The 24,384-nt window shown below is 44.0% G+C and overlaps 1 protein-coding gene across 5 annotated transcripts in view; it reads right to left on the bottom strand.

The window, feature by feature from the left end:
- DCAF6 (DDB1 and CUL4 associated factor 6) overlaps positions 1–24,384 on the bottom strand; it is an 863,174-nt gene that overhangs the window by 763,470 nt on the left and 75,320 nt on the right. For all 5 annotated transcript variants that reach the window (XM_053706826.1, XM_053706828.1, XM_053706829.1 and 2 more), the window contains exon 3: positions 10,470–10,562. In XM_053706826.1, coding sequence (XP_053562801.1) covers positions 10,470–10,562 — 93 coding nt within the window. The remainder of the gene's footprint in view (positions 1–10,469; positions 10,563–24,384) is intronic.

Raw genomic sequence — 24,384 nt, 5'->3', positions numbered from 1 at the left:
TTATGGGATTACGCCTCCTGGTCAGCAGGAGGAGGCAAAGAGCACCACAACAGAGCTGTATATATAGCTCCTCCCTTCCCTCCTACTCCAGTCATTCGACCGAAGTTAGGAAGAGAAAGGAAAAGCCAAAAGTGCAGAGGTGACTGAAGTTTAACAAAAATAAGTAAATACCTGTCTGAGAAATGACAGGGTGGGCCGTGGACTCGTCATATCGTAAAAGAAATAAATTTATCAGGTAAGCATACATTTCCTTTTCTATTACAAAATATGAGTCCACGGATTTCATCCTTACTTATGGGATACAATACCAAAGCTATAGGACACGGATGAAAGAGAGGGACAAGACAGGAACCTAAACTGAAGGCACCACTGCTTGAAGAACCTTTCTCCCGAAAACAGTCTTGGACGAGGCAAAAGTATCAAATTTGGAAAATTTGGAAAAAGTGTGAAGAGACGACCAAGTTGCAGCCTTGTAAATCTGTTCAACAGAAGCATCATTTTTCAATGCCCATGTGGAAGCCACAGCCCTAGTAGAATGAGCCGTAATTCTTTCCGGAAGCTGCTGTCCAGCAGTCTCATATGCAAAACGGATGATACTCTTCAGCCATAAAGAAAGAGAGGTAGCCGTAGCTTTTTGGCCCCTACGTCTTCCAGAAAAAACAACAAATAATGAAGATGATTGACGAAATTCTTTAGTCGCCTGCAAGTAAAACTTAAGGGCACGGACCACGTCCAAGTTATGCAACAGACGCTCCTTAGAAGAAGGAAGGATTAGGACATAAGGAAGGAACAACAATTTCCTGATTAATATTCTTATTAGAAACAACCTTAGGAAGGAAACCAGGTTTGGTACGTAAAACCACCTTATCAGAATGGAAAATAAGATAAGGAGAATCACATTGTAAAGCTGAAAGCTCAGAAACTCTGCAAGCAGAAAAAATAGCAACCAAAAATAAAACTTTAGAAGATAATAACTTAATATCTATGGAATGCATGGGTTCAAACAAGACCCCTTGAAGAACATTAAGAACTAAATTCAAACTTCAGGGTGGAGCAATTGGTCTAAACACAGGCTTGATTCTAGTCAGAGCCTGACAAAAAGACTGAACGTCTGGAATATCTGCCAGACGCTTGTGTAGCAAAATGACAAAGCAGAAATCTGTCCCTTTAAGGAACTTGCTGATAACCATTTCTCCAATCCTTCTTGGAGAAAAGATAAAATCCTGGGAATCCGAACCCTACTCCATGAGTAGCCCTTGGATTCGCACCAATAAAGATATTTACACCATATCTTATGGTAGATCTTTCTAGTAACAGGCTTACGTGCCTGAATTAAGGTATCAATGACCGAATCAGAAAACCCCCGCTTAGATAAAATCAAGCGTTCAATCTCCAAGCAGTCAGCTGCACAGAAACCAGATTCGGATGATGGAAGGGTCCCTGAATGAGAAGGTCCTGCCTCAATGGAAGCTTCCACGGTGGCAGAGAGGACATGTCCACCAGATCGGCATACCAAGTCCTGCAAGGCCACGCAGGAGTGATGAGAATCACCGAAGCCCTCTCCTGTTTGATCCGAGCAATCATCCGGGGAAGGAGAGCAAACGGTGGAAACACATAAACTAGGTTGAACGACCAAGGCACTGCCAAGGCATCTATCAGTTCGGCCTGAGGATCCCTGGACCTGGATCCATATCTCGGGAGTTTGGCATTCTGACGAAATGCCATAAGATCCAACTCCGGTCTGCCACATTTGAGAATCAGAGTGGCAAAGACCTCCGGATGGAGTTCCCATTCCCCCGGATGAAACGTCTGTTTGCTCAAAAAGTCAGCTTCCCAGTTGTCCACTCCTGGGATGTAGATTGCTGACAGATAACAAGAGTGGCTTCCGCCCACCGAATTATCTTGGATACTTCTGTCATCGCTAAGGAGCTACTTGTTCCTCCCTGATGATTGATGTAAGCCACAGCCGTGATGTTGTCCGACTGAAATCGGATGAATTTGGCCGAAGCCAATTTAGGCCAAGCCTGAAGCGCATTTAATATTGCTCTCAATTTCCGAATATTGATTGGAGCAGAGACTCCGACCGAGTCCCCACCCCCGGAGCCTTTAGGGAATTCCAGACTGCACCCCAGCCTAGTAGACTGGCGTCCGTTGTCACTATCACCCATGAGGGTCTGCGGAAGCACGTCCCTTGGGACAGATGATCCGGCGACAACCACCAAAGAAGAGAGTCTCTTGTCTCCTGATCCAGATCTATCTGAGGAGACAAATTTGCACAATCTCCATTCCACTGCCTTAGCATGCACAGTTGTAGCGGTCTGAGATGAAAGCGAGCAAACGGAATGATGTCCATTGCCGCCACCATCAATCCAATCACTTCCATGTACAGGGCCACTGATGGTCGAGGATTGGACTGAAGGGATCAGCATGTATTCAGAATCTTTAACTTTCTGACTTCCGTTAAGAAAATTTTCATGTATACAGAATCTATTAGAGTTCCCAGGAAAGGAACCCTTGTCTGTGGAATTAGTGAACTCTTTTCTAGATTCACCTTCCACCCATGAGTCCTCAGAAAGGACAGAACTATGTCTGTATGAGATTTTGTCAGTTGATACGATGACGCCTGGATCAGAATATCATCCAGATAAGGCGCCACTGCAATGCCCCGTGGCCTGAGAACCGCCAGAAGAGACCCTAGAATCTTCGTGAAGATACTGGGTGCTGTGGCCATCCCGAAGGGAAGAGCCACGAACTGAAAATGTTTGTCCAGGAAGGCAAACCTTAGGAACTGGTGATGATCTTTGTGGATAGGAATATGAAGATATGCATCCTTTAAGTCCACGGTAGTCACATATTGACCATCCTGGATCAATGGCAGAATTGTCTGAATAGTCTCCATCTTGAAGGATCGGACTCTGAGAAACTTGTTTAGATTTTTGAGATCTAAAATGGGTCAAAACGTTCCCTCTTTTTTGGGAACCACGAAAATATTTGAGTAAAACCCCTGCCCCTGTTCCTGTATTGGAAAGGGACGAATTACTCCCATAGTAGAGATGTCTTTTACACAACGTAAGAACGCCTCTCTTTTTATCTGGTCTACAGACAATCGTGAAACAAGAAACCTCCCCCTTGGGAGAGAATTTCTGAATTCCAGTTGATACCCTTGTGACGCGATTTCCAGTGTCCAGGGGTCCTGAACGTCTCTTATCCAAGCCTGGGGAAAGAGAGTAAGTCTGCCCCCTACTAGATCCGGTCCCGGATCGGGGGCCGCCCCTTCATGCTGACTTGGGAGAAGCAGCGGGCTTCTTGGGTTGCTTACTCTTGTTCCAAGCCTGGTTGGGTCTCCAGACGGACTTGGCTTGTGCAAAATTCCCTTCCTGCTTAGCAGAAGAAGAAGAGGAGACTCCCTTGAAATTCCGAAAGGAACGAAAATTATTCTGTTTACCCCTCAGTTTAGCTGCCTTATCCTGAGGTAGGAGATGACCCTTACCTCCCGTAATGTCAGAAATGATTTCTTTCAAGTCAGGCCCGAATAGGGTCTTTCCTTTGAAAGGGATAGCCAAAAGCTTTGATTTAGAGGACACATCAGCAGACCAAGATTTTAACCATAACACTCTATGCGCTAAAATGGCAAATCCCCCATTTTTAGCCGCCAGCTTGGCAATCTGAAAGGCGGCATCCGTAATAAAAGAATTAGCCAGCTTAAGAGCCTTAATTCTATCTAAGATTTCCTCTAAAGGAGTCTCAGTCTTAAGAGACTCTTCTAAGGCGTCAAACCAAAAGGCCACCGCAGTTTTAACTGGTACAATACAGGCCGTCGGTTGTAAGAGAAAACCCTGATGAATAAATAACTTCTTTAGAAGACCCTCCAACTTTGTATCCATAGGATCTTTGTAAGCACAACTATCCTCAATAGGAATAGTTGTACGCTTAGCCAAGGTAGATATAGCTCCCTCCACCTTAGGGACTGTTTGCCAAGAATCCCGAACAGTGTCAGCTATAGGATACATTTTCTTAAAATTAGGGGAAGGTGAAAACAGGATACCCGGTCCTTCCCGCATAATAATTTCCGAGAGTCTCTTAGGAACTGTAAACCTGGGTAAGCAGGAACCTCTAAGTATTTGTCCACCTTACACAATTTGTCTGGTGGTACCACAATAGAGTCACAGTCATCCAGAGTCGCTAAAACCTCCCGAAGTAACAGGCGGAGGTGTTCAAGCTTAAATCTGAAGGACATGACGTCCGAGTCTGTCTGAGGTAACACGCTTCCCGAGTCGGAAAGTTCCCCCTCAGACAGAAGTTCCCTACCCCCCAAATCAGATCCCTGAGAGGGTACATCGGAAATAGCCAGCAAAGCATCAGAAGTCGCAGGAACCAAGGTGGCTTCTGTCCTGCTGTGTTTGCCCTGCAACACTGGCAACTTGGATAAAACCTCTGAAAGGGTAGATGACATAACTGCAGCCATATCCTGAAGAGTAAATTAAGTGGACGCAGTTGAGGAACACAGCGTCGCTTGGGTGGACGTTAAAGGTTGTGACGCTTGGGGAGAAAGTAGCGGCATACCCTGATTCTCATCAGACTGAGAAGCATCCTTAGACATACTTGCGTTAAAGAAAATCTGTTCTTTACATTTTAAGGCCCTTTCAGTACATGAGGGACAAAAAGTAAGAGGAGGTTCCACATTGGCATCTAAACACATAGAACAGGTACTTTCCTGAAGTTCAGCCATGTTAAACAGACTAGCAATAGCAATATTAGTCGTTCTTTACTTGATATATTTAACCTTGAAAGTCAAATCTTATAGCAAAATATTTGAAATAAAAAAGCCTACTGTGCCTTTAAAAAATAAAAGCGCAACAATTTTTCTGCTTGCAGTATAATCACTTTTGCAGCGATAAAAAGTGCCCTTATATGCACAAACTGACTTAACAAATAGTGCTCCGTTTGTTCAGTTCAGCTATTTACAAATTTTTATCACACTCTAGACACTTGCACCTCTCCACAGCACTGCTGCGACGCCTACCTGTCAGGGTTTTTTCCCTGTTGTGTTTGCCATGTGCTGCTGGCAGCCATTTTACTCACCTCTCTTCCTGACTATGGTGCATTGTGGGGATGCTACTCACTTCCTGCACTTCCTTTTATGGCCAGACTGGTGTGCATCATCCATGTGAGACAGGATGCAGTCTCAGAATTGTGATGTCATCACTTATTATTTAAAGGGCATCTGTTCAGTATGCTTTGCCTTTGCGTTGTCTCAGACCTGTTTGTGAGAGTTCCTGTGTATTACCTGGCTGCCTGACATACTTCCTGGTTCCTGATCCCTGGCTTGTTCCTGACACTGCTGTTTTCCTTGTTCCTGATTCCGGCTCGTCTTACTATTCGCTTAGGCTCCTGACTCGGCTCGTCTGACTACCAGCTCTGGTTTTGACTCCTGGCTTGTTATTTGACTTGTGGACTTTTTTATTATTTTTTGTTATTAATAAAGATGTGATTATTTTTGCACTTCTCGTCTCAGTCTGATTCCTGGCACCCTGACACTACCTGCCCCCAGACAACACTGATCTTCCGTGAGCAGCGCTCTCAAGTCTCTTTGTACCCTTATATGCACAAACTGACTTAGGCCACACCGGAGCCCAGGAACCTGCTGCCGATCCGGATGATTACTGCGCGCGAAACTAGGCCCCGCCCACCGTGGGCGTAACTCGAGTCGCACTGAGACCTGCATGGGAAGAAAAACATGTCGGTTTTCACCTCACTCAATATAACGAAAAACGCCAATGTGCCCCTCTTACACACACACTCCCTTAGCCAGTTATAAGATACTACAAATAACAACAGCCCTTGGGGAACAAACCGCATCTCCCAGCGTCAGCCCACACACAGCATAAGTATACGTGAACACAATAGTCACTGCACAAACACACTGATAAGTAATAAAAGAAAAGGGAATTCCAGGTACACCATTTCCATAGTGAATACCGATTATCCCTCCCCAGTACAGGGAATAATGTCAGCCTCTTCTGATGTATCTAGTCTCCCCAGAAGCAAATGGCTGAACATACCTCATTGCTGAGCGCAGCATGACACGGTTCTCCACACTGAAGATGTTCTTTACACTACCTTCAACCGCTCTGTGGGAACCAGCAGGATCTTAGAGAATGTTTGCTAAGATCATCAACAATCAGGGCAGAAAATAAAATGTCTCCACGCCTCTTGGGAAGTTATTGACGGACGATTTCTCCCTGAGAAAAATAGTACTCACTGGCACCATTTTAAAACAAAAAACTTCTTGATTGAAGAATCTAAACTAACACCTCACTTTACCTCTTCCTATCACTAACACAGGCAAAGAGAATGACTGGGGTGGGAGGGAAGGGAGGAGCTATATATACAACTCTGCTGTGGTGCTCTTTGCCTCCTCCTGCTGACCAGGAGATGTAATCCCATAAGTAAGGATGAAATCCATGGACACGTCATATCTTGTAAAATAAATCTATCAGTTCTGATCCCTCGACCCGTATCTGGGTAGCTTGGTATTGAGGCGGGATACCATGAGATCTTTCTCCGGCGTCCCCCACTCGCTGCATATCTCTGCAAACACCTCGGGTGGAGAGACCATTCCCCTGGGTGAAAGGATTGCCTGCTGATCTGTGAAAAATATTCTCATGGATATGGAGTCTTATCGTCCCCAGGAAATTCACGCTTGTACTTGGAGTAAGAGAACTCTTTTCCAAGTTTATCTTCCATCCATGTGATCAAAGAAGACTGAGAAGGGAGTTCTTCCGCTAGACAAAAAGATGGTGCCTGTACCAAGATAACGTCCAGGTAAGGCGCTACTGCAATACCTTGTGTTCTGGCAACAGCTAGAAGAGCTCCCAGAACCTTTGAAAATATCATTGGAGCAGTAGCTAGGCCAAATGGAAGAGCTATGAACTGAAAGCTCTGGTCCAGAAAGGCAAACCTCAGGAACTGAAAACTTTCCCTGTGTATCGGAACATGAAGGTATGCATCCTTCAGCTCTATGGTGGTCATAAACTGTCCTTCCTGAACCAGAGAAAGGATTGACTGTATTGTCTCCATCTTGAAAGAGGGAACACACAGAAACTTGTTTAGGCACTTTAGGTCCAGAATTGGACGAAAAGTTCTCTCCTTTTTTGGAACCACGAAAACGTTTGAATAAAACTCCAAACCTTTCAGCTGTAGGTACAGGGACAATTACTCCTAGAGAGGAGAGATCCCATACGCAACCTAAAAAGGCAGTTCTTTTTTCTGGTCTTGTAGAGTAGGAATCTGCCCCTGGGCGGATGAGATTTGAATCCTATCCAGTATCCCTGAGATACAACCTCCAGGACCCAAGGATCCTGTACATCCTGGAACCAAGCGTCTGAAAAAAGAGACGACAGTCTGCCCCCTACTCGATCCGATCCCGGATCAGGGGCCGCCCCTTCATGCTGATTTGTTTTCGACGGGCTTCTTAGTCTGTTTGGACTTATTCCAGGAGTAAGCCGGCTTACAAGTACTCTTGGGCTGCTCGGACTTGGATGAAGATTGCTGTTGTTGTGATTTGTCAGAACGAAAGGAACGAAAATTAGACAATAGCGGTCCCTTAGGCCTATTTTTCTTATCCTGCGGTAGGAAGGCACCTTTCCATCCGGTAAACGTAGAAATAATGGAGTCCAGCCCTGGACCGAATAAAATCTTCCCCTTGAAGGGAAGAGAAAGGAGTCTGGATTTAGAAGTCATTTTCGCAGACCAAGACTTCAACCAGGGGGCCCGGCGGGCTAGGACCGCAAAGCCAGAAGCCTTTGCGTTTAGGCGAATAATCTGCATATTCGTGTCACAGATAAAGGAGTTAGCAATTCTCAGAGCTTTAATTCTCTTCTGAATATCCTCGAGTGGAGTCTCCACCTCAATGAGCTCCGACAGAGTCTTGCACCAGTAGGTAGCTGCTACAGCTCACGCCGGTTGAAATAAAAACCCTGTATGTTGAAATATCTTCCTCAGAAAAGTTTCCATTTTCTTATCCATAGGCTCTCTAAAAGAAGAACTATCCTCCAAAGGGATAGTAGTATGCTTAGCCAGCGTAGAAATAGCGCCATCCACCTTAGGAATGGAGCCCCACAAATCTAATTGAGTGTCAGGGCCCAGGAATAATTTTTTAAAAGCAGAGGAGGGGGGAAAAGAAGTTCCTATTCTTTCCCATTCTAGGTGCTGATTGGTCACCTGCCTTTGGCAACAATATTTCTGCATTCTGGAGTGTACAAACTACCTTCTATGGACAGAATGATGTAGTATAGTATGAAGTGTTAAGGAATAAAATATTTACGGCATTACAATAAATATTTTAAGGATTTAGCAGTATAATAGATATCATATAATAGTTTATTTTCCTCTTGCCTGTCCCTTAAAGGGATAGTAAACACCTTGAGTTTTTATATAAAATGTTTAGCTATGTTTATTTAAACAACTTTTCAATTTATGTTCATGATTTCTTATGCCCCCTTTTTATGTAGTAAATTGTAATTTAGCTGACAATTTAGCTATTTCTATTTCTTAGAACTTGAAATGTACCCTGCTGAGTTCTCAAAGCTAAACATGCAATATATCTATCCCTAATTGGCTTTATCAGATAACAACTGCAAAACAAGGCACTTTCTGACAGGGGCTAGCCTTGTTGTCTCTAGACTAAAGCCCCCTAATAAAGCAAATGGTGGGTGAAGTTTGGCTATTGAAAAATAATTGCAGAAAAAATGTTAATTTATTTTAAAACTGTTTAGACTTGGCCGATATGTTATTCTATAGCAACACAACACAAATGTCTTTTAATTACAAGGTCTTTACTGTCCCTTTAAATCTTTCATCCTGTACCCTCCTCACCAAAAACGGCAAGTGTAAGGGATTGGAAACTCTTCATGATTGCACAAATAATTAATCAAACTGTTGCTGTATAAGCAACTCATATTAAAATGTTGCTTTGAGAGAACACATATAATCGCAGGCCAGCTAAGGCCTTGGAAATAAGGCTTTGTTTACTTTCCTACTCTGCGTGAGATATAAACAATATAGGCTACCTGCATTGCATAGCGCTGTGAGAAACTAACTTTATTATGACTAATTAATATAATGGTTTTAAACAACTGGCACTGCTTGTAAATATACTGTTTAGTCTTGCAAAAAAAAAAAAAGTTAGTTCTGTGATTCTGTGGAAGAGGGGCAAGGATCTGTGGGCAAGCAGCAACTGCATCTTTTACACCACGCAGGCAGAAAAAAAATGCAGACTGAAAGTTTAATTCAATGTTGCTTCTTGGTATCATCACTGTGTTGAACCTGGACAGTTCCTGCTGAGATTAGACTAGGCTGGACACCTTCTACAAAGTGTTTGTCACCTGATGAGATGGAATTCCTCCTGTGTGTGATGACTGATTTTCCTCCTTGCCAGTGTATGCCATCTTTACAACTAACAACCCATTAACAATCAAAACTATGTATTACCCAATGTATAATCATTGCTTTGTTCAGCATAAGCTGTCAATATAAGTGATCTATTTCCTGTGTCCTTACTTTATTAAAGTGAATGTAAACTTTGAGGAATGTGTGCCCAGTTTTTAAAAATCCTATTAAAAACAGGGGCACTTTCATTCATCAAAGTTTACATTTTAGCCGTTTTGTTAAAAATACCTTTTCTTCATGAAGGCGGACCAGTGATTCCCCCGCCTGCCACTTGTCTCTTCATAGGTCAGAAATGAGGAATCCGTCTTCCTGCAATCACAGCATGGCCTCAGGCAATGTTTGCTCTGGGGGGAAGCCGTGATTGGAGGAAGCGGGATTCGTCATTTCTGATGTAAGAAGAGACAAGAGGCAAGTATTTTAACAAGACGGCTGAAATGTAAACTTTGATGTATGAAAGTGCCCCTGTTTTAATAGGATTTAAAAAAAAAAAGCGGGCACACTATCCTCAAAGTTTACATACACTTTAAGTACTAATAGTTATCTTGATGCTCATCCTGATGCAAACACAAAGTAATAGGTCGATACATAAACACATATGTCACTCCCGATTGACTCACCTCCTCTGGAGTGTATAGCTAATAGGCATGTGCATTCAGAAGACTCGGAAGGGAATAAATTGGGAAGATGGCGGCTGCCAGTGACATTCGGCTACTTTCAGAGCCAGATTTCTTCTTATGAAAGCGCAAAACACTAAGATCTTTGCAAATCCAGATCTTAGTGTGTTGCACTTTCACAAGAAGAATTCCAGCTCCAAAAAGAGCCTAATGCCGTAGACGGCAGCCAACTTCCCCATTTGTTTCCATTTGAATACACATGCCTAATAGCTAGCATTGCATTTTATTTTTACACTTAAATGTTCCTTTATGGTTTTGATATTCCTTATGTGTATCGTTTCACACTAATTAAAATCAGTTACACTTCAAATTACTATTTATAAAATGACATTATAATGAACTTACTTTTCTATTGTAGGGATTACTAATAACCAAAGTGGTGTCATCAGATCCTGATAAAATATATTCTCCTGTACTGGACCAAGATATGGAGTTAACCTGCAAAAGATTAATACAAAATACAACATTAGTAGATATATGTAAAAAGTCTAATATGGTTTTCCTCCTAAGCAACTTTACTAAAGCATCATTATGGAGATTTATCCAAATAAGGTAGAAATACATTCATACACTATATTGTCTGTAACCGTGTTAGAATCTAATGAATAATTAACCTCTTCCAGTTGTTAGGACATTCCATTTCGTCATAACTGTGCTGGGCTTTAGCGCCGTTAGGACGGCATGGACCGTCCTAGCCGTTTGGCTGTACTGAAGCCATAGGCGCTTTCTGAATAGGATCGCGAGCTGGAGGGGGAGACTAGCGTCATAGGTGCTCCCCAATGACACAATCCCATCATTTAAATCCTGCGATCACATGAATGATCGTATGATTTAAATTTTTACTTATTTGATTACATTGGAACTTTGTTCGGATGTAGACAAATAAGACCCGGCAGGAAGGGGTTAAGAAAAGTATGTTTTGGCAACTTTTTGAAGAACATAAAATTATGTTTACCTGATAATTTCCTTTTCTTCTGATGGAAAGAGTCCACAGCTGCATTCATTACGTTTGGGAAATAAGAACCTGGCCACCAAGAGGAGGCAAAGACACCCCAGCCAAAGGCATAAATACCTCCCCCACTTCCCTCATTCCCCAGTCATTCTGCCAAGGAACAAGGAACAGTAGAAGAAATATCAGGGTGAAAATTGCCAGAAAAATAAGTAAACCACACATAAAAGTACGGGTGGGGAGGTGTGGACTCTTTCCATCAGAAGAAAAGGAAATTATCAGTTAAGAATAATTTTTGATTTTCTTCTTAAATGGAAAGAGTCCACAGCTGCATTCATTACTTTTGTGAAAAAAATACCCAATCTATAGAGGACACTGAATGCCAAGACGGGAGGGTACGATAGGCGGCCCATACTGAGGTCACCAGGCCTGAACTTCTCCCTCTTAAAAAAAAAAAGAACCCCTCCAAGAGTGAGCCCAGCTCACAGAGACCCAATGGGCCCAAACAGCCACGCCTATACCAAGCGAAACTCGGGATAAGACCGGGCACAGAGACAGAACAGACGTCTCTCCAACACAATGCAAGCATGGAAAGCAACTGAAAAGGCAAAGTCCTCCCAGTGTCTGAACATAGAATACCAAAGTATTCGACCATGAAAAGTGTGTAATACATCGAGGCGAAAAACCCCAAGTTTGAGAACACAAAGTCCATAACAGGACGACACAGATGGTACTTGCGAGGAAGAAGCAGTCAAGCAAGAAACAGACCGCAAAAGCAACCCCCAGACGGAGGGCACACTCCAGGCAACCTAAGCCGCCGGACCTACACACAGGTCCCTAATAAGGGGAACACAAAAACCTCAATAGAGGCCCCCCGAGAAGGAGAGTATACCCTCAAAACCTGAAGGAAGGGTAAACCCTCTTCTGAAATCAATAGAGCAAGTTGAAAGGAAAATCTATATCCTAGCAGACTGAGCTAACAGGATAGACTCAACAAAGCTCACACATCCAGAGGAGACTGCAACCCGAACGCAGCGCCTTGGACCGCTCTGCCATCCTGACCTGCAGACCCACACCCAGCTGGACCAACCCTGCCTCAGGGAACAGAAGAATCCCGAAACAGGTACAGGAACGAGCTTAAGGATAGCACAGCCATCCCCACAGAGTACAAGTACAACCCAACTCTGAAACAGACAAGTCCATAGACCTAAGGATCTATCAAAATAAAGGCCCAACAAGTCTGACTTGGAGCCAGCAATACCCCAGGGGGAACCAATCCCACCTTTCCACCTCCCATACAGGAGAAGCCCTAAGAAATGACTTCATCTCCATAGGGAGGAGAATATCCCCTAAAGAAAAGGGAAGAGGCCGGAAGGGCAACAACTGCCCTCAAGTCCGAAGCCATCGGCTAATGGGAAAATAAATCCCCAACACAAAAGAACTATAAAAAGACCCCCTACAAGTAGCAAGTAGAGGCACAGCCAACCCATTTGCCTGCAGAGCAGGCAATCCACGGGTACACGGGCAAGCTGACCAGGGGAATGCAACCCTAAGGCGCACCAGAATTTGAACATCCAGCGCCAGAAGCTGGTTATGAACCAACAACCCTTGAGGCGCAAGCCACACTGCTAACCACTAGATGACATGGGCTACTCTGTTGCAAAGATGTCCGGGCACCAAATAGTTCAGGCAAACCTTACCCTAGAACTAAACACCCCAACTGGCCAAAAAGCCAGACACAAGGGACATGGATGCATATCCAGAGAATCTGGATAGCGAGAAGAACTCGAAAACACTGACCAAAGGAAGGAACCACCCCTAGCTAAAGTCCAACGCTCCAAGGAGCAAGGCTAGAAGTCGATGAAGAGACTTCTCAAAGCCTTAGGACAACCAAGGGATAACTTGAGGTAAAAAAAAAAATCCTTCTAGCAGGGCTAGTCTCCCCATCACCTCCACACAAGCAGAGGACACAGGGAAGAGAAAGGCACTAAGCCTTCCCAGCTCCTGGAAACCTCAAGCTAAACTAAGTCCCCACAGAGATCAACCATCACCCAGAACACAGATCCCTAAAAGGAGATCCAACTCACTCGGAGACCATGGAAGAAGACCCAAAGGTCTCATATAACTCAGACAGACAGTACACATCAAAGAGTAAGAGCTACATCTAGATACACTATAAAAAGCTTACGCGTACACCTGCAAGGTGTCAAGAGCTGCAACAGGTTTTAAACTGTAAACCTTCCGCATGCTAGACAGCTATCCTGTACAAGCTGTTGGATCAATGACAAATCCAGAGTCCTAAAACTAAAGGCTAAACCGCACAAACTGCGGTAAAGGGGCGCTAAGCCCTCCAACCCTCCACCGCATGGGGGAGGAAAAACTCTAGGTTCTGATGATATCAGATGTCAGATAGAATGACGCAGTGGAAAACTCCCCTGCCCGGTCATCTATGACAGAAGGCTATAAGGACTGAAACAATCCTTCCTGCCTCACGGACCCACAGGTCCTCTCGAATGCTTAGTTGAACATGAAAACCAATGATAATTTGAGCACTCGGCGCTTCTACCGAATCAGCCAAGTAGAACAGCGCCACATGTCTGGATTCGACCCATCAACCTTCGAGTTGCAAAGCCACAGAGCATAACCACCAGGCTACACTGGACTGCTCTAGACAGGAAAGATATCCTTCTTCCTAAATCCAGGTAGATAAGAGACGTGTATTCTCTCAGACCAAGAGATCTAATAAGCTCTGCTTAAAAATCATCGGACCTAAAAAGGACGGGAAACCCCTCTCCTTATTGGACCAGTCACCAAGAGTGTAATGACACTGCGAAGAGTACCGGGCAAGACTCCAAAAATCACCTAGTCCAGAAAAAAGGAATGAAAAGCTCAACCCAGTTCTCTAAGACCCCCGAACCCATATGATCCATCATCAAGTGCCCATCCAGAAGAACCTAAGACAGGTCCTGCCTGTCCTTCAGTATAGATGGACCAGCTCTGCCTGGACCAGAATAACTAGAAGGAGCTCCTTCTCTAGAGTAGAAGGGAAGAACAGACTTAACTATTACACAAAACAGGTCCTGCCTGTCATCAAGGGTACGACACGTCTTGTCATAAAAAACATAAACAAGGGGGCAGAGCCTGGCCGTGCAGGAGAATGGCCATGTCTACCTAGAGCTTCTGAGCCTAAAGCTGGCCTAAAGCTTCTAAAGCCACAAAAAAGACTGGACTCTTTACTGATCTGAGCCCAAAAACTGAGGGGACAATAACGGAATATTGAGGCAGACCTTCATTATTAAAAAAGGGTCAGAACGATACCATTGACACCTGTAGCAGGCCGCAACCCACCTGAAGTAAGAGATTGTGGAGACAGACACATGCATCAGTGTTGCGCAGCACACCCCTGGGACTGGTGCCTAGGACATCCCCGGAACCGGAGGACCAGCTTCATAGAAGTGGATAATCATAAAGCAGCACATCTGACCGCCGAATCCCGCAACAATAACTCACCGACATCGTCGGCTTCTGTTAGGCCTGACGCACCTGACGTCAGAGTTTCATAAGTGCCCGCAGTTCACAAAACCGAGCAATCCTCTGATGAGAGGGTGGACCTGCTGTTGTTGAAGGCAGCACCTGAGAGGGGAAAGCAAAACGCCAATTACCTTAAATAAAAAGGGGCCCAATATTATGCTCACTGCAAGCGGTAACTAATAGATTGAGGGCCTGTGTGATGCACATAAAAAAAAAGAGAGCAGAGCTCAGCCCTCTATTATAAGTGACCAGCTGAGTCAAAAGGTGGGAGACTGAATTAGTACAAAGGGCCTCGGTCAGAATAAATAAGACACAAAGGACACTCCTTTTTATTAAGCCGAGTGTGGGAACAGCACTTGAGGTTAATACTCCCCTACATACTGACGATCTACAAGTGACAAGGTGAAAACTTGAAAGATTTCACAGCAAGTTATATGAAGAGTTCCTGACTGAATAGTGGACCAAGAGACAATAATACATAATTAATAGTACCGGACACTTGAGAGCAGACAGGAATGGCACAAAAGAAGCCAAATGCCTCAGAAAAAGGGACCAAGACAAGAAATATGAATTATTATATTAAGGGTGCTGAAACACAAACAAGTGACGAAAGTCACGCACAACCACAACACAAAGACGATGAACCTACACAAGCTGCCTTGTCCACCTCTATTCCACCACAATACGTCACGAAAGAAGACCTAGAAACCCTCTCATCAAAGGAGGATATTAAAGAGATCATTTCAGAAATTAAAAATCTATACAGTGAATTGCGCCGAGATGTCACAGACTTAGCACAAAGAGTCACAAATATTGAGCAATCCCAAAGCACACTGCAGGGGCAGCTGAAGGAATCTACATCCCAGACACAAAAGAATACAAATACGGTCCAGAGTCTTCTGGACCGTATAGAAGATTTGGATAACTGCAGTCGGCAGAATAACTTACGAAATTAGGGGAATCCCTGAGTCAGTTAACCCGAATGCCTGACAGGGTTATTTGCAGGACCTCTTCAGGACGATCAAAAGAACACCAATGGCACCTGAGGTCATCATAGAAAGAGCCCATAGGGCCCTGCGCCCTAAACCATCGCCAAAAGCACCCCCCAGAGATGTGATCCTTAGATTATTAAATTATAAGGATAAAGAGGAGATATTTCGGAATAGCAGGAGCAAACACCCTACACAACATGCAGGTATTTCACTTAAAATCTTTTCAGACCTCAGTCCAGCGACCTTGCAGAAACGCAGAGATCTCCGTTTTCTCCCCTCCACCCTGCAGGATAACAAGATCCCATACCGATTGGGGTTCCCCACATGCTTGGTAGCTTCCAATGGTGGCAAAACCGCCCTGTACAGGTCATTAACTGATCTAGAAACATTCTACTCTATACTGGTCCAGACGATATGCCGTCCTTATCTCTGAACACAGTCGAGAACCATTGCCAAACCTGACCTGCAGTGTAAGATGAATAACCTTGTCCCTCTGCATTCACCCCTATAGTGGGGTATCATAACTAGAACTACACTGCAAGGACCACTGAAAATCTGCTTTATACAGGTCTGTAATCTTCTTGTTTTCCTCATTAGAACAATTACATAATTTCTATTTGTAAGCGACTGAGAGCTGAAGTTGCACAAAGAGGAACTCACTTTTCCACTCCCCCTTTGGGGGAGCATATACCCCCTCGGTTTCTATGTTGAATTGTATTGTTATTGTTTATAACCTCTGATTATGATCAAGCAAAGTTATAAATTGTTATGTTTAGTCTTAAATATATATTCTCAGCCTTTACAGGCAAGAAGTGTGCTATAATAAGCTTAGGGACATACCTGTTTTAGTGTCACTAAGACTTATATTTGGTTACATCCTGGTGCACGTACACTTGGTAAAGACATACAGGACGTAAACTCTGCATTAGAAACCAGTTAATTTCATAGTCACTAACCTCTCTTTACTCTCTTCTCTTCTTCCCGCTCTTTTCTGTCCTTACCCTTGTTCCCCTCTTCCCCCCCCCCCTTTTTTTTCTCTCCCACTACCCTTCCTCCCCACCCTGCATAATGGTACCCCAGAAGCACAAACCGAGAATTCACCCCCTTAAATTAATTACGGTTAATGTTAAGGGCTTAAACAACCCAAGGAAGCGGGCTATAGTTTCCCGGGAATTACATAAACTACAAGGGGATGTAATCTTCATCCAAGAGTCGCATTTTGCAAAACATAAAAAGCCTAAGGCATAATCACAGATGCCCCACAGCCTTTATCTCATCTGGCCCCCGCAAACAAAAACAAAATTTATGCTTACCTGATAAATTTCTTTCTCTTACGGTGTATCCGGTCCACGGCTTCATCCTTACTTGTGGGATGTTCTCAATCCCTACAGGAAGTGGCAAAGAGAGCACACAGCAGAGCTGTCCATATAGCTCCCCTCAGGCTCCGCCCCCCCAGTCATTCGACCGACGGTTAGGAGAAAAAGGAGAACCATAGGGTGCAGTGGTGACTGTAGTTTTACAAAAAATAAATTTAAACCTGACTTAATTGCCAGGGCGGGTCGTGGACCGGATACACCATAAGAGAAAGAAATTTATCAGGTAAGCATAAATTTTGTTTTCTCTTACATTGGTGTATCCGGTCCACGGCTTCATCCTTACTTGTGGGAACCAATACCAAAGCTTTAGGACACGGATGAAGGGAGGGAACAAGTCAGGTAACCTAAACGGAAGGCACCACTGCTTGCAAAACCTTTCTCCCAAAAATAGCCTCCGAAGAAGCAAAAGTATCGAATTTGTAAAATTTGGCAAATGTATGCAGTGAAGACCAAGTCGCTGCCTTACAAATCTGTTCAACAGAAGCCTCATTCTTGAAAGCCCATGTGGAAGCCACAGCTCTAGTGGAATGAGCTGTAATTCGTTCAGGAGGCTGCCGTCCAGCAGTCTCATAAGCCAATCGGATGATGCTTTTCAGCCAGAAAGACAGAGAGGTAGCAGTCGCTTTTTGACCTCTCCTCTTACCAGAATAGACAACAAACAAAGACAAAGTTTGCCTGAAATCCTCAGTTGCTTTTAAAAAGAACTTTAAAGCACGAACCACATCAAGATTGTGTAACAGCCGTTCCTTCTTAGAAACTGGATTAGGACACAGAGAAGGAACAACTATTTCCTGGTTAATATTCTTATTGGAGACCACTTTTGGAAGAAAACCATGTTTGGTATGCAAAACAACCTTATCTGTATGGAACACCAGATAGGGTGAATTACACTGCAAAGCAGACAATTCAGAAACTCTTCGAGCAGAAGAAATAGCTACCAAAACAAAACTTTCCAAGATAGTAACTTAATATCTATGGAATGCAAAGGTTCAAACGGAACCCCTTGAAGAACTGAAAGAACTAAATTTAGACTCCATGGAGGAGCCACAGGTCTGTAGACAGGCTTGATTCTAACTAAGGCCTGTACCAACCACAGCTGCCAGAAGCTGCCAGAAGCTTGTGTAACAGAATAGACAGAGCAGATATCTGTCCCTTTAAGGAACTAGCTGACAACCCTTTCTCCAATCCTTCTTGGCGAAAAGACAATAACCTTGGAATCCTAACCTTACTCCATGAGTAACCATTGGATTCGCACCAACAAAGATATTTCCGCCACATCTTATAGTAAATCTTCCTGGTGACAGGCTTCCTAGCCTGGATCAGAGTATCTATAACTGATTCAGAGAACCCACGCTTAGTTAGAATTAAGCGTTCAATCTCCAAGCAGTCAGTTGCAGAGAAACTAGATTTGGATGCTTGAATGGACCTTGGATTAGAAGGTCCTGCCTCCAAGGTAGCTTCCATGGTGGAGCCGATGACATATCCACTAGGTCTGCATACCAAGTCCTGCGTGGCCACGCAGGAGCTATCAGAATTACAGAAGCCTTCTCCTGTTTGATTCTGGCTACTAGCCGAGGGAGAAGAGGAAATGGTGGAAAGACATAAGCTAGATTGAAAGACCAAGGCACCACTAAGGCATCTATCAATGTTGCCCTGTACCTGGATCCGTAACGGGGAAGTTTGGAGTTCTGGCGGGATGCCATCAGATGCAGTTCTGCAATGCCCCATAGTTGGGTTAGCTGAGCAAAGACCTCCGGGTGGAGTTCCCACTCCCCCGGATGGAAAGTCTGACGACTCAGATAATCCGCCTCCCAGTTGTCTACTCCTGGGATGTGAATTGCAGATAGATGGCAGGAGTGATCCTCCTCCCATTTGATGATCTTGGATACTTCCTTCATCGCCAGGGAACTCTTTGTTCCTCCCTGATGATTGATGTACGCCACAGTCGTGATGTTGTCCGACTGAAATCTGATGAATTTGGCCTCCGCTAGTTGAGGCCAGGCCTGGAGCGTATTGAATATCGCTCTCAATTCCAAAATGTTTATCGGGAGAAGAGATTCTTCACGAGACCATAGACCCTGAGCTTTCAGGGAGTCCCAGACCGCACCCCAGCCTAAGAGACTGGCATCGGTCAGGACAATGATCCACTCCGGTCTGCGTAAACTCATTCCCTGAGACAGGTGATCCTGAGACAACCACCAGAGAACAGAGTCTCTGGTTTTCTGGTTCATTTGTATTTGGGGAGACAAATCTGCATAATCCCCATTCCACTGTTTGAGCATGCACAGTTGCAGTGGTCTTAGATGAATTCGGGCAAAAGGGACTACGTCCATTGCCGCAACCATTAGACCGATTACCTCCATGCACTGAGCCACAGAAGGCTGAGGAATGGAATGAAGAACTTGGCAAGTATTCAAAAGTTTTGACTTCCTGACCTCTGTCAGAAAGATTTTCATTTCTACCGAGTCTATTAGTGTTCCCAGGAAGGGAACCCTTGTGAGCGGGGACACGTTCACCTTCCACCCGTGAGACCTTAGAAAGGCCAGAACAATGTCCGTATGAGCCTTTGCTCTGTGAAAGCACGACGCCTGTATTAAGATGTCGTCTAGGTAAGGTGCTACTGCAATGCCCCGCGGTCTTAGTACCGCTAGAAGGGACCCTAGCACCTTTGTGAAAATTCTGGGAGCAGTGGCCAACCCGAAAGGAAGTGCCACGAACTGGTAATGCTTGTCCAGAAAGGCGAACCTCAGGAACTGATGGTGATCTTTGTGGATAGGAATACGAAGGTACGCATCCTTTAAATCCACGGTAGTCATATATTGACCTTCCTGGATCATCGGTAAGATTGTCCGAATGGTTTCCATCTTGAATGATGGAACTCTGAGGAATTTGTTTAGAATTTTTAAATCCAGGATTGGCCTGAAAGTTCCTTCCTTTTTGGGAACTACAAACAGGTTTGAGTAAAAACCCAGTCCTTGATCTGCAATTGGAACTGGGTGTATCACTCCCATCTTTAGAAGATCTTCTATGCAGCGTAAGAACGCCTGTTTCTTTGTCTGGTCTGAAGACAAGCGAGAAATGTGGAACCTTCCCCTTGGAGGAGAGTCCTTGAATTCTAGAAGATACCCCTGAGCAACAATTTCTAATGCCCAGGGATCTGGGACATCTCTTGCCCAAGCCTGAGCAAAGAGAGAAAGTCTGCCCCCTACTAGATCCGGTCCCGGATCGGGGGCTACCCTTTCATGCTGTCTTGGTAGCAGCAGCAGGCTTCTTGGCCTGTTTACCCTTATTCCAGCCCTGCAAAGGTTTCCATGTTGGCTTGGGCTGGGAAGCGTTACCCTCTTGCTTAGTGGCTGTAGAGGTTGAAGCAGGTCCGTTCCTGAAGTTGCGAAAGGAACGAAAATTAGCCTTGTTTTTAGCTTTGAAGGGTCTATCTTGTGGGAGGGCGTGGCCCTTTCCCCCAGTGATATCTGAAATAATTTCTTTCAACTCTGGCCCGAATAGGGTCTTATGGTCTCTCCCACTCCCTAGTCACAATATCCGCCACCCTCTTAGGGATCGGAAACGCCTCAGTGTGTACCGGGACCTCTAAAAATCTGTCCATTTTACACAATTTTTCTGGGACCACCAAGGGGTCACAATCATCCAGCGTAGCTAAGACCTCCTTAAGCAGGACGCGGAGGTGTTCTAGCTTAAATTTAAACGCTATGGTATCTGGCTCTGCCTGCTGAGAAACTTTTCCTGTGTCAGAAATTTCTCCCTCAGACAGACCATCCCTCACCGCCAAATCAGATTGTTGTGAGGGCACTACAGATAAATTATCCAACACTTCTGATTGCTCATTTTCTGTATTTAAAACTGAGCTATCGCGCTTTCTTGGAAATGCTGGCAGTTTGGATAAAAATGCTGCAAGAGAATTATCCATTACTGCTGCTAACTGTTGTAAAGTAATAGGGATCGATGCGCTAGAGGTACTGGGCATCGCTTGCGCGGGCATAACTGGTGTCGACACAAGGGGAGAGGAAAGAGTACTATCCTCAATACCTTCTGCTAAAGAATCATCTAGGGCTACATTTTTAAGTGTCACTGCATGGTCCTTAAAATGCTTAGACGCTATAGAACACTTTAAACACAAATGCAATGGGGGTACCGCCATGGCTTTTAAACACAAAGAACAAGGTCTATCTGAAGGCTCAGACATGTTTGACAGACTTAGACAGCACTACAATGCAATAAAAAACACACTTTTTGAAAAAACGTTACTGTGTCTTTAAATAATAAAAAGCACACACTTTTTTACCAAATCATCAAAAAACATCCGATCTTGATGAAATTTTCACCACATTATCCTAATGCTTTGAAATGATTGCACACAAATTTTCAAATCAATTAACCCCTTATTGCCCAAACCGGAGCTAAAAGAAGCAGGCTACCGGTTAAAAACACTACAGCACGGTGCCACAGTCTCTACTGTGGCTTTACCTTCCTTAGGGATTATTTGTAGACGAAAATAAGCCTCTCTGAAGTCCTCCTTGAAGTCTCTGGACTTTACACGTGAAGCTGCATGAAGCTGCCTTGTAAAACAACTGCGCAACTGAGGCGCGAAAATGAGGCCCCCTCCCTCTTCATTCCGGAGTGATGGGGCCTTTAGGTGTCTAATAATATGCCAGGCGAATTAAAAACCCCAGAAAGTGTTGCACAAATCTAAAAACACTTGATCCAATATGGTTTTATGCTAATAAAGCAAACGGTTTAGCCCATAACAGTGTCCACCAGTATTTAAGCCCTTAAACTAAGCCATCCTTCTATACTGAGTCTCAGAAAATGGCTTACCTTCCCTCATAGGGATTCCTGTCAGCCTTCTAGCATTACTAGGTCTTGTTAGAAAAAAATGACTGATCATACCTGAAGCAGTTAAGCCTGCAAACTGTTCCCCCCAACTGAAGTTCTCCGGTACTCAACAGTCCTGCATGGGAACAGCAATGGATTTTAGTTACGATTGCTAAAATCATATTCCTCCAAGCAGAAATCTTCATCACTTTCTGCCTCAGAGTAAATAGTACAAACCGGCACTATTTTAAAATAACAAACTTTTGATTGAAGAAATAAAAACTACAAATCTAACACCACAAACTCTTTACCATCCCGTGGAGATGCTACTTGTTAGAGCCGCAAAGAGAATGACTGGGGGGGCGGAGCCTGAGGGGAGCTATATGGACAGCTCTGCTGTGTGCTCTCTTTGCCACTTCCTGTAGGGATTGAGAATATCCCACAAGTAAGGATGAAGCCGTGGACCGGATACACCAATGTAAGAGAAATAGGGTTGGCATTCTCATACATCATAGAATACCCTTTCAGCTACAAGGGATTGAGAGGGATGGAGAAGGAAGATTCCTTATGGTAATGGGTCATATACACGGAAGACAAGTAACATTAGTTAATGTATACGCCCCTAACGTAGCACAGCATACCTTTTTCAGGACGCTTTCGAGTAAATTACTTGAACACGCCAAGGGGGTTTTGCTCCTGGGAGGGGATTTCAATGCACCACTAAACCCAACACAGGACACTTCTAATGGACTCTCGAGTATTTCACATCATATACTAAAACACATAAACACGATACTTAAAAATGACTTGCTACACAACATTTGGCGTACACTGCACCCCATAGACGCTGAATACACCTATTACTCTAGTTCACACAAGAAGTACTCCCGTATAGACTACTTCTTTACGGACTCTCAGGGAATTGCATATGTTACATGCAGTGATATCTCATCCATCATGTGGTCAGACCACGCACCGGTCACATTTGAGATGATGTGGCCTGACACGCCCGCAACCCCTTACATATGGCGCATAGAAGACACCCTTCTGGACAACCCATTGATCAAGGAGGACTTGTCCTCCATTATGACAGAATACTTTATACTAAATATGACAGAGGACTTACCCTTGCCTACTATTTAGGAGGCACATAAAAGTGTCATCAGAGGCCACTTCATTAAACATAAAGCCAGACTCCTGCGATAGAACAGGGAAAAATATAATCACATGCTAGGCAATATCATGACACTAGAGGAACAACATAAAAAAGATCCCCTACATACTGACATAGTAGCCAAGCTTAACCAGGCTAGATTAGATTTTAAGCAAGTTCTACAGTATGAGAACCAGCAAAAAGCGTTATGGCTTAAACAAAAATACTATGGGGGGGCAAAACTGGGAAACTACTGGCTAGGGCACTCAGGTGTTGCAATTGAAATCACATGTTTACACTATAAAAGATAAAGGCAAAACCCATAGAGACAGCCCTGGTATTGCGGAGACCTTCCGCACTTACTATAACGGACTTTATAATCTTAAATCCTCACTAATAACCCCATCTCCTGATAAGGCCTCAGAGCAACACTTGGCACAGGAGTACCTAAATAATACACAGTTGCAGACGCTAGAAAAAAGATGCAATAGACTTCCTTGAATCACCCTTGACGCACGAAGAAATACAAGTCACACTGAAAGACCTCCCCAGTGGGAAAAGCCCTGGTCCAGACGGACTAGGGGCTAAATACTATAAAACCTTTTTACCTATTTTGATACTGCATCTACAAAACCTAATTAATGCATTACCTGACTTAGAAATACTACCTTCAACCATGTTGACAGCGTATATAAATGTAATACCGAAACCAGGAAAACCGACAGACAGGCCACAAAGTTACAGACCAATACCTTTACTAAAGACAGATGTTAAAATACTGCCGAAGACCCTGGCAAACAGGGTTAATACATTTTTACCTGGCCTGATCTCTACGGACCAAGTGGGGTTTGTCCCTGGGAGGGAGGTTAGGGATAACACCCTTAAAGTATTGCAGTTGATTGCATATTCCAAGCAGAAAAAGGTGCCGCTCGCCCTCTTGTCAACGGATGCTGAAAAGGCATTTGACAGGGTGAGTTGGCAGTTCTTTAGGAGCACATTAGAAAAAATTAAATTTGGGGATTCATGAAAACAATCTTCAGTCTTTATTCCACTTCAAACGCACAAATTAAGGTAAATAATGTTCTTTCAGATATACTAATCATCTCTAACGGGACCAGACAGAGGTGTCCACTGTCACCCCTGTTTGCTTTCTCGATTCAGGCCCTAGGAAGTAACATCAGAGCTAACCAAATTATCAAGGGGATTCCATTGGGAAGCAGGGATAATAAAATAGCAATGTACGCAGATAATCTGCTGTTTACACTAACAGACGTAGAAATATCTATTCCTGCCCTAATACAGGAATTCACCAGATATGGGGAAGTCACCCACTTTCATCTCAATGACACTAAATCAGAGGTTCTGAGTATTAAAATATCACCCGCCACTAAGGCATGGCTAAAAGACCACAGTCTGTTTGTATTACACA

Source organism: Bombina bombina, chromosome 3, assembly GCF_027579735.1.
Source record: "Bombina bombina isolate aBomBom1 chromosome 3, aBomBom1.pri, whole genome shotgun sequence".
Lineage (NCBI taxonomy): Eukaryota > Metazoa > Chordata > Amphibia > Anura > Bombinatoridae > Bombina > Bombina bombina.
The sequence above is the reverse complement of the archived record's forward strand: the minus strand, read 5'-3'. Positions and strand labels throughout refer to the sequence as shown.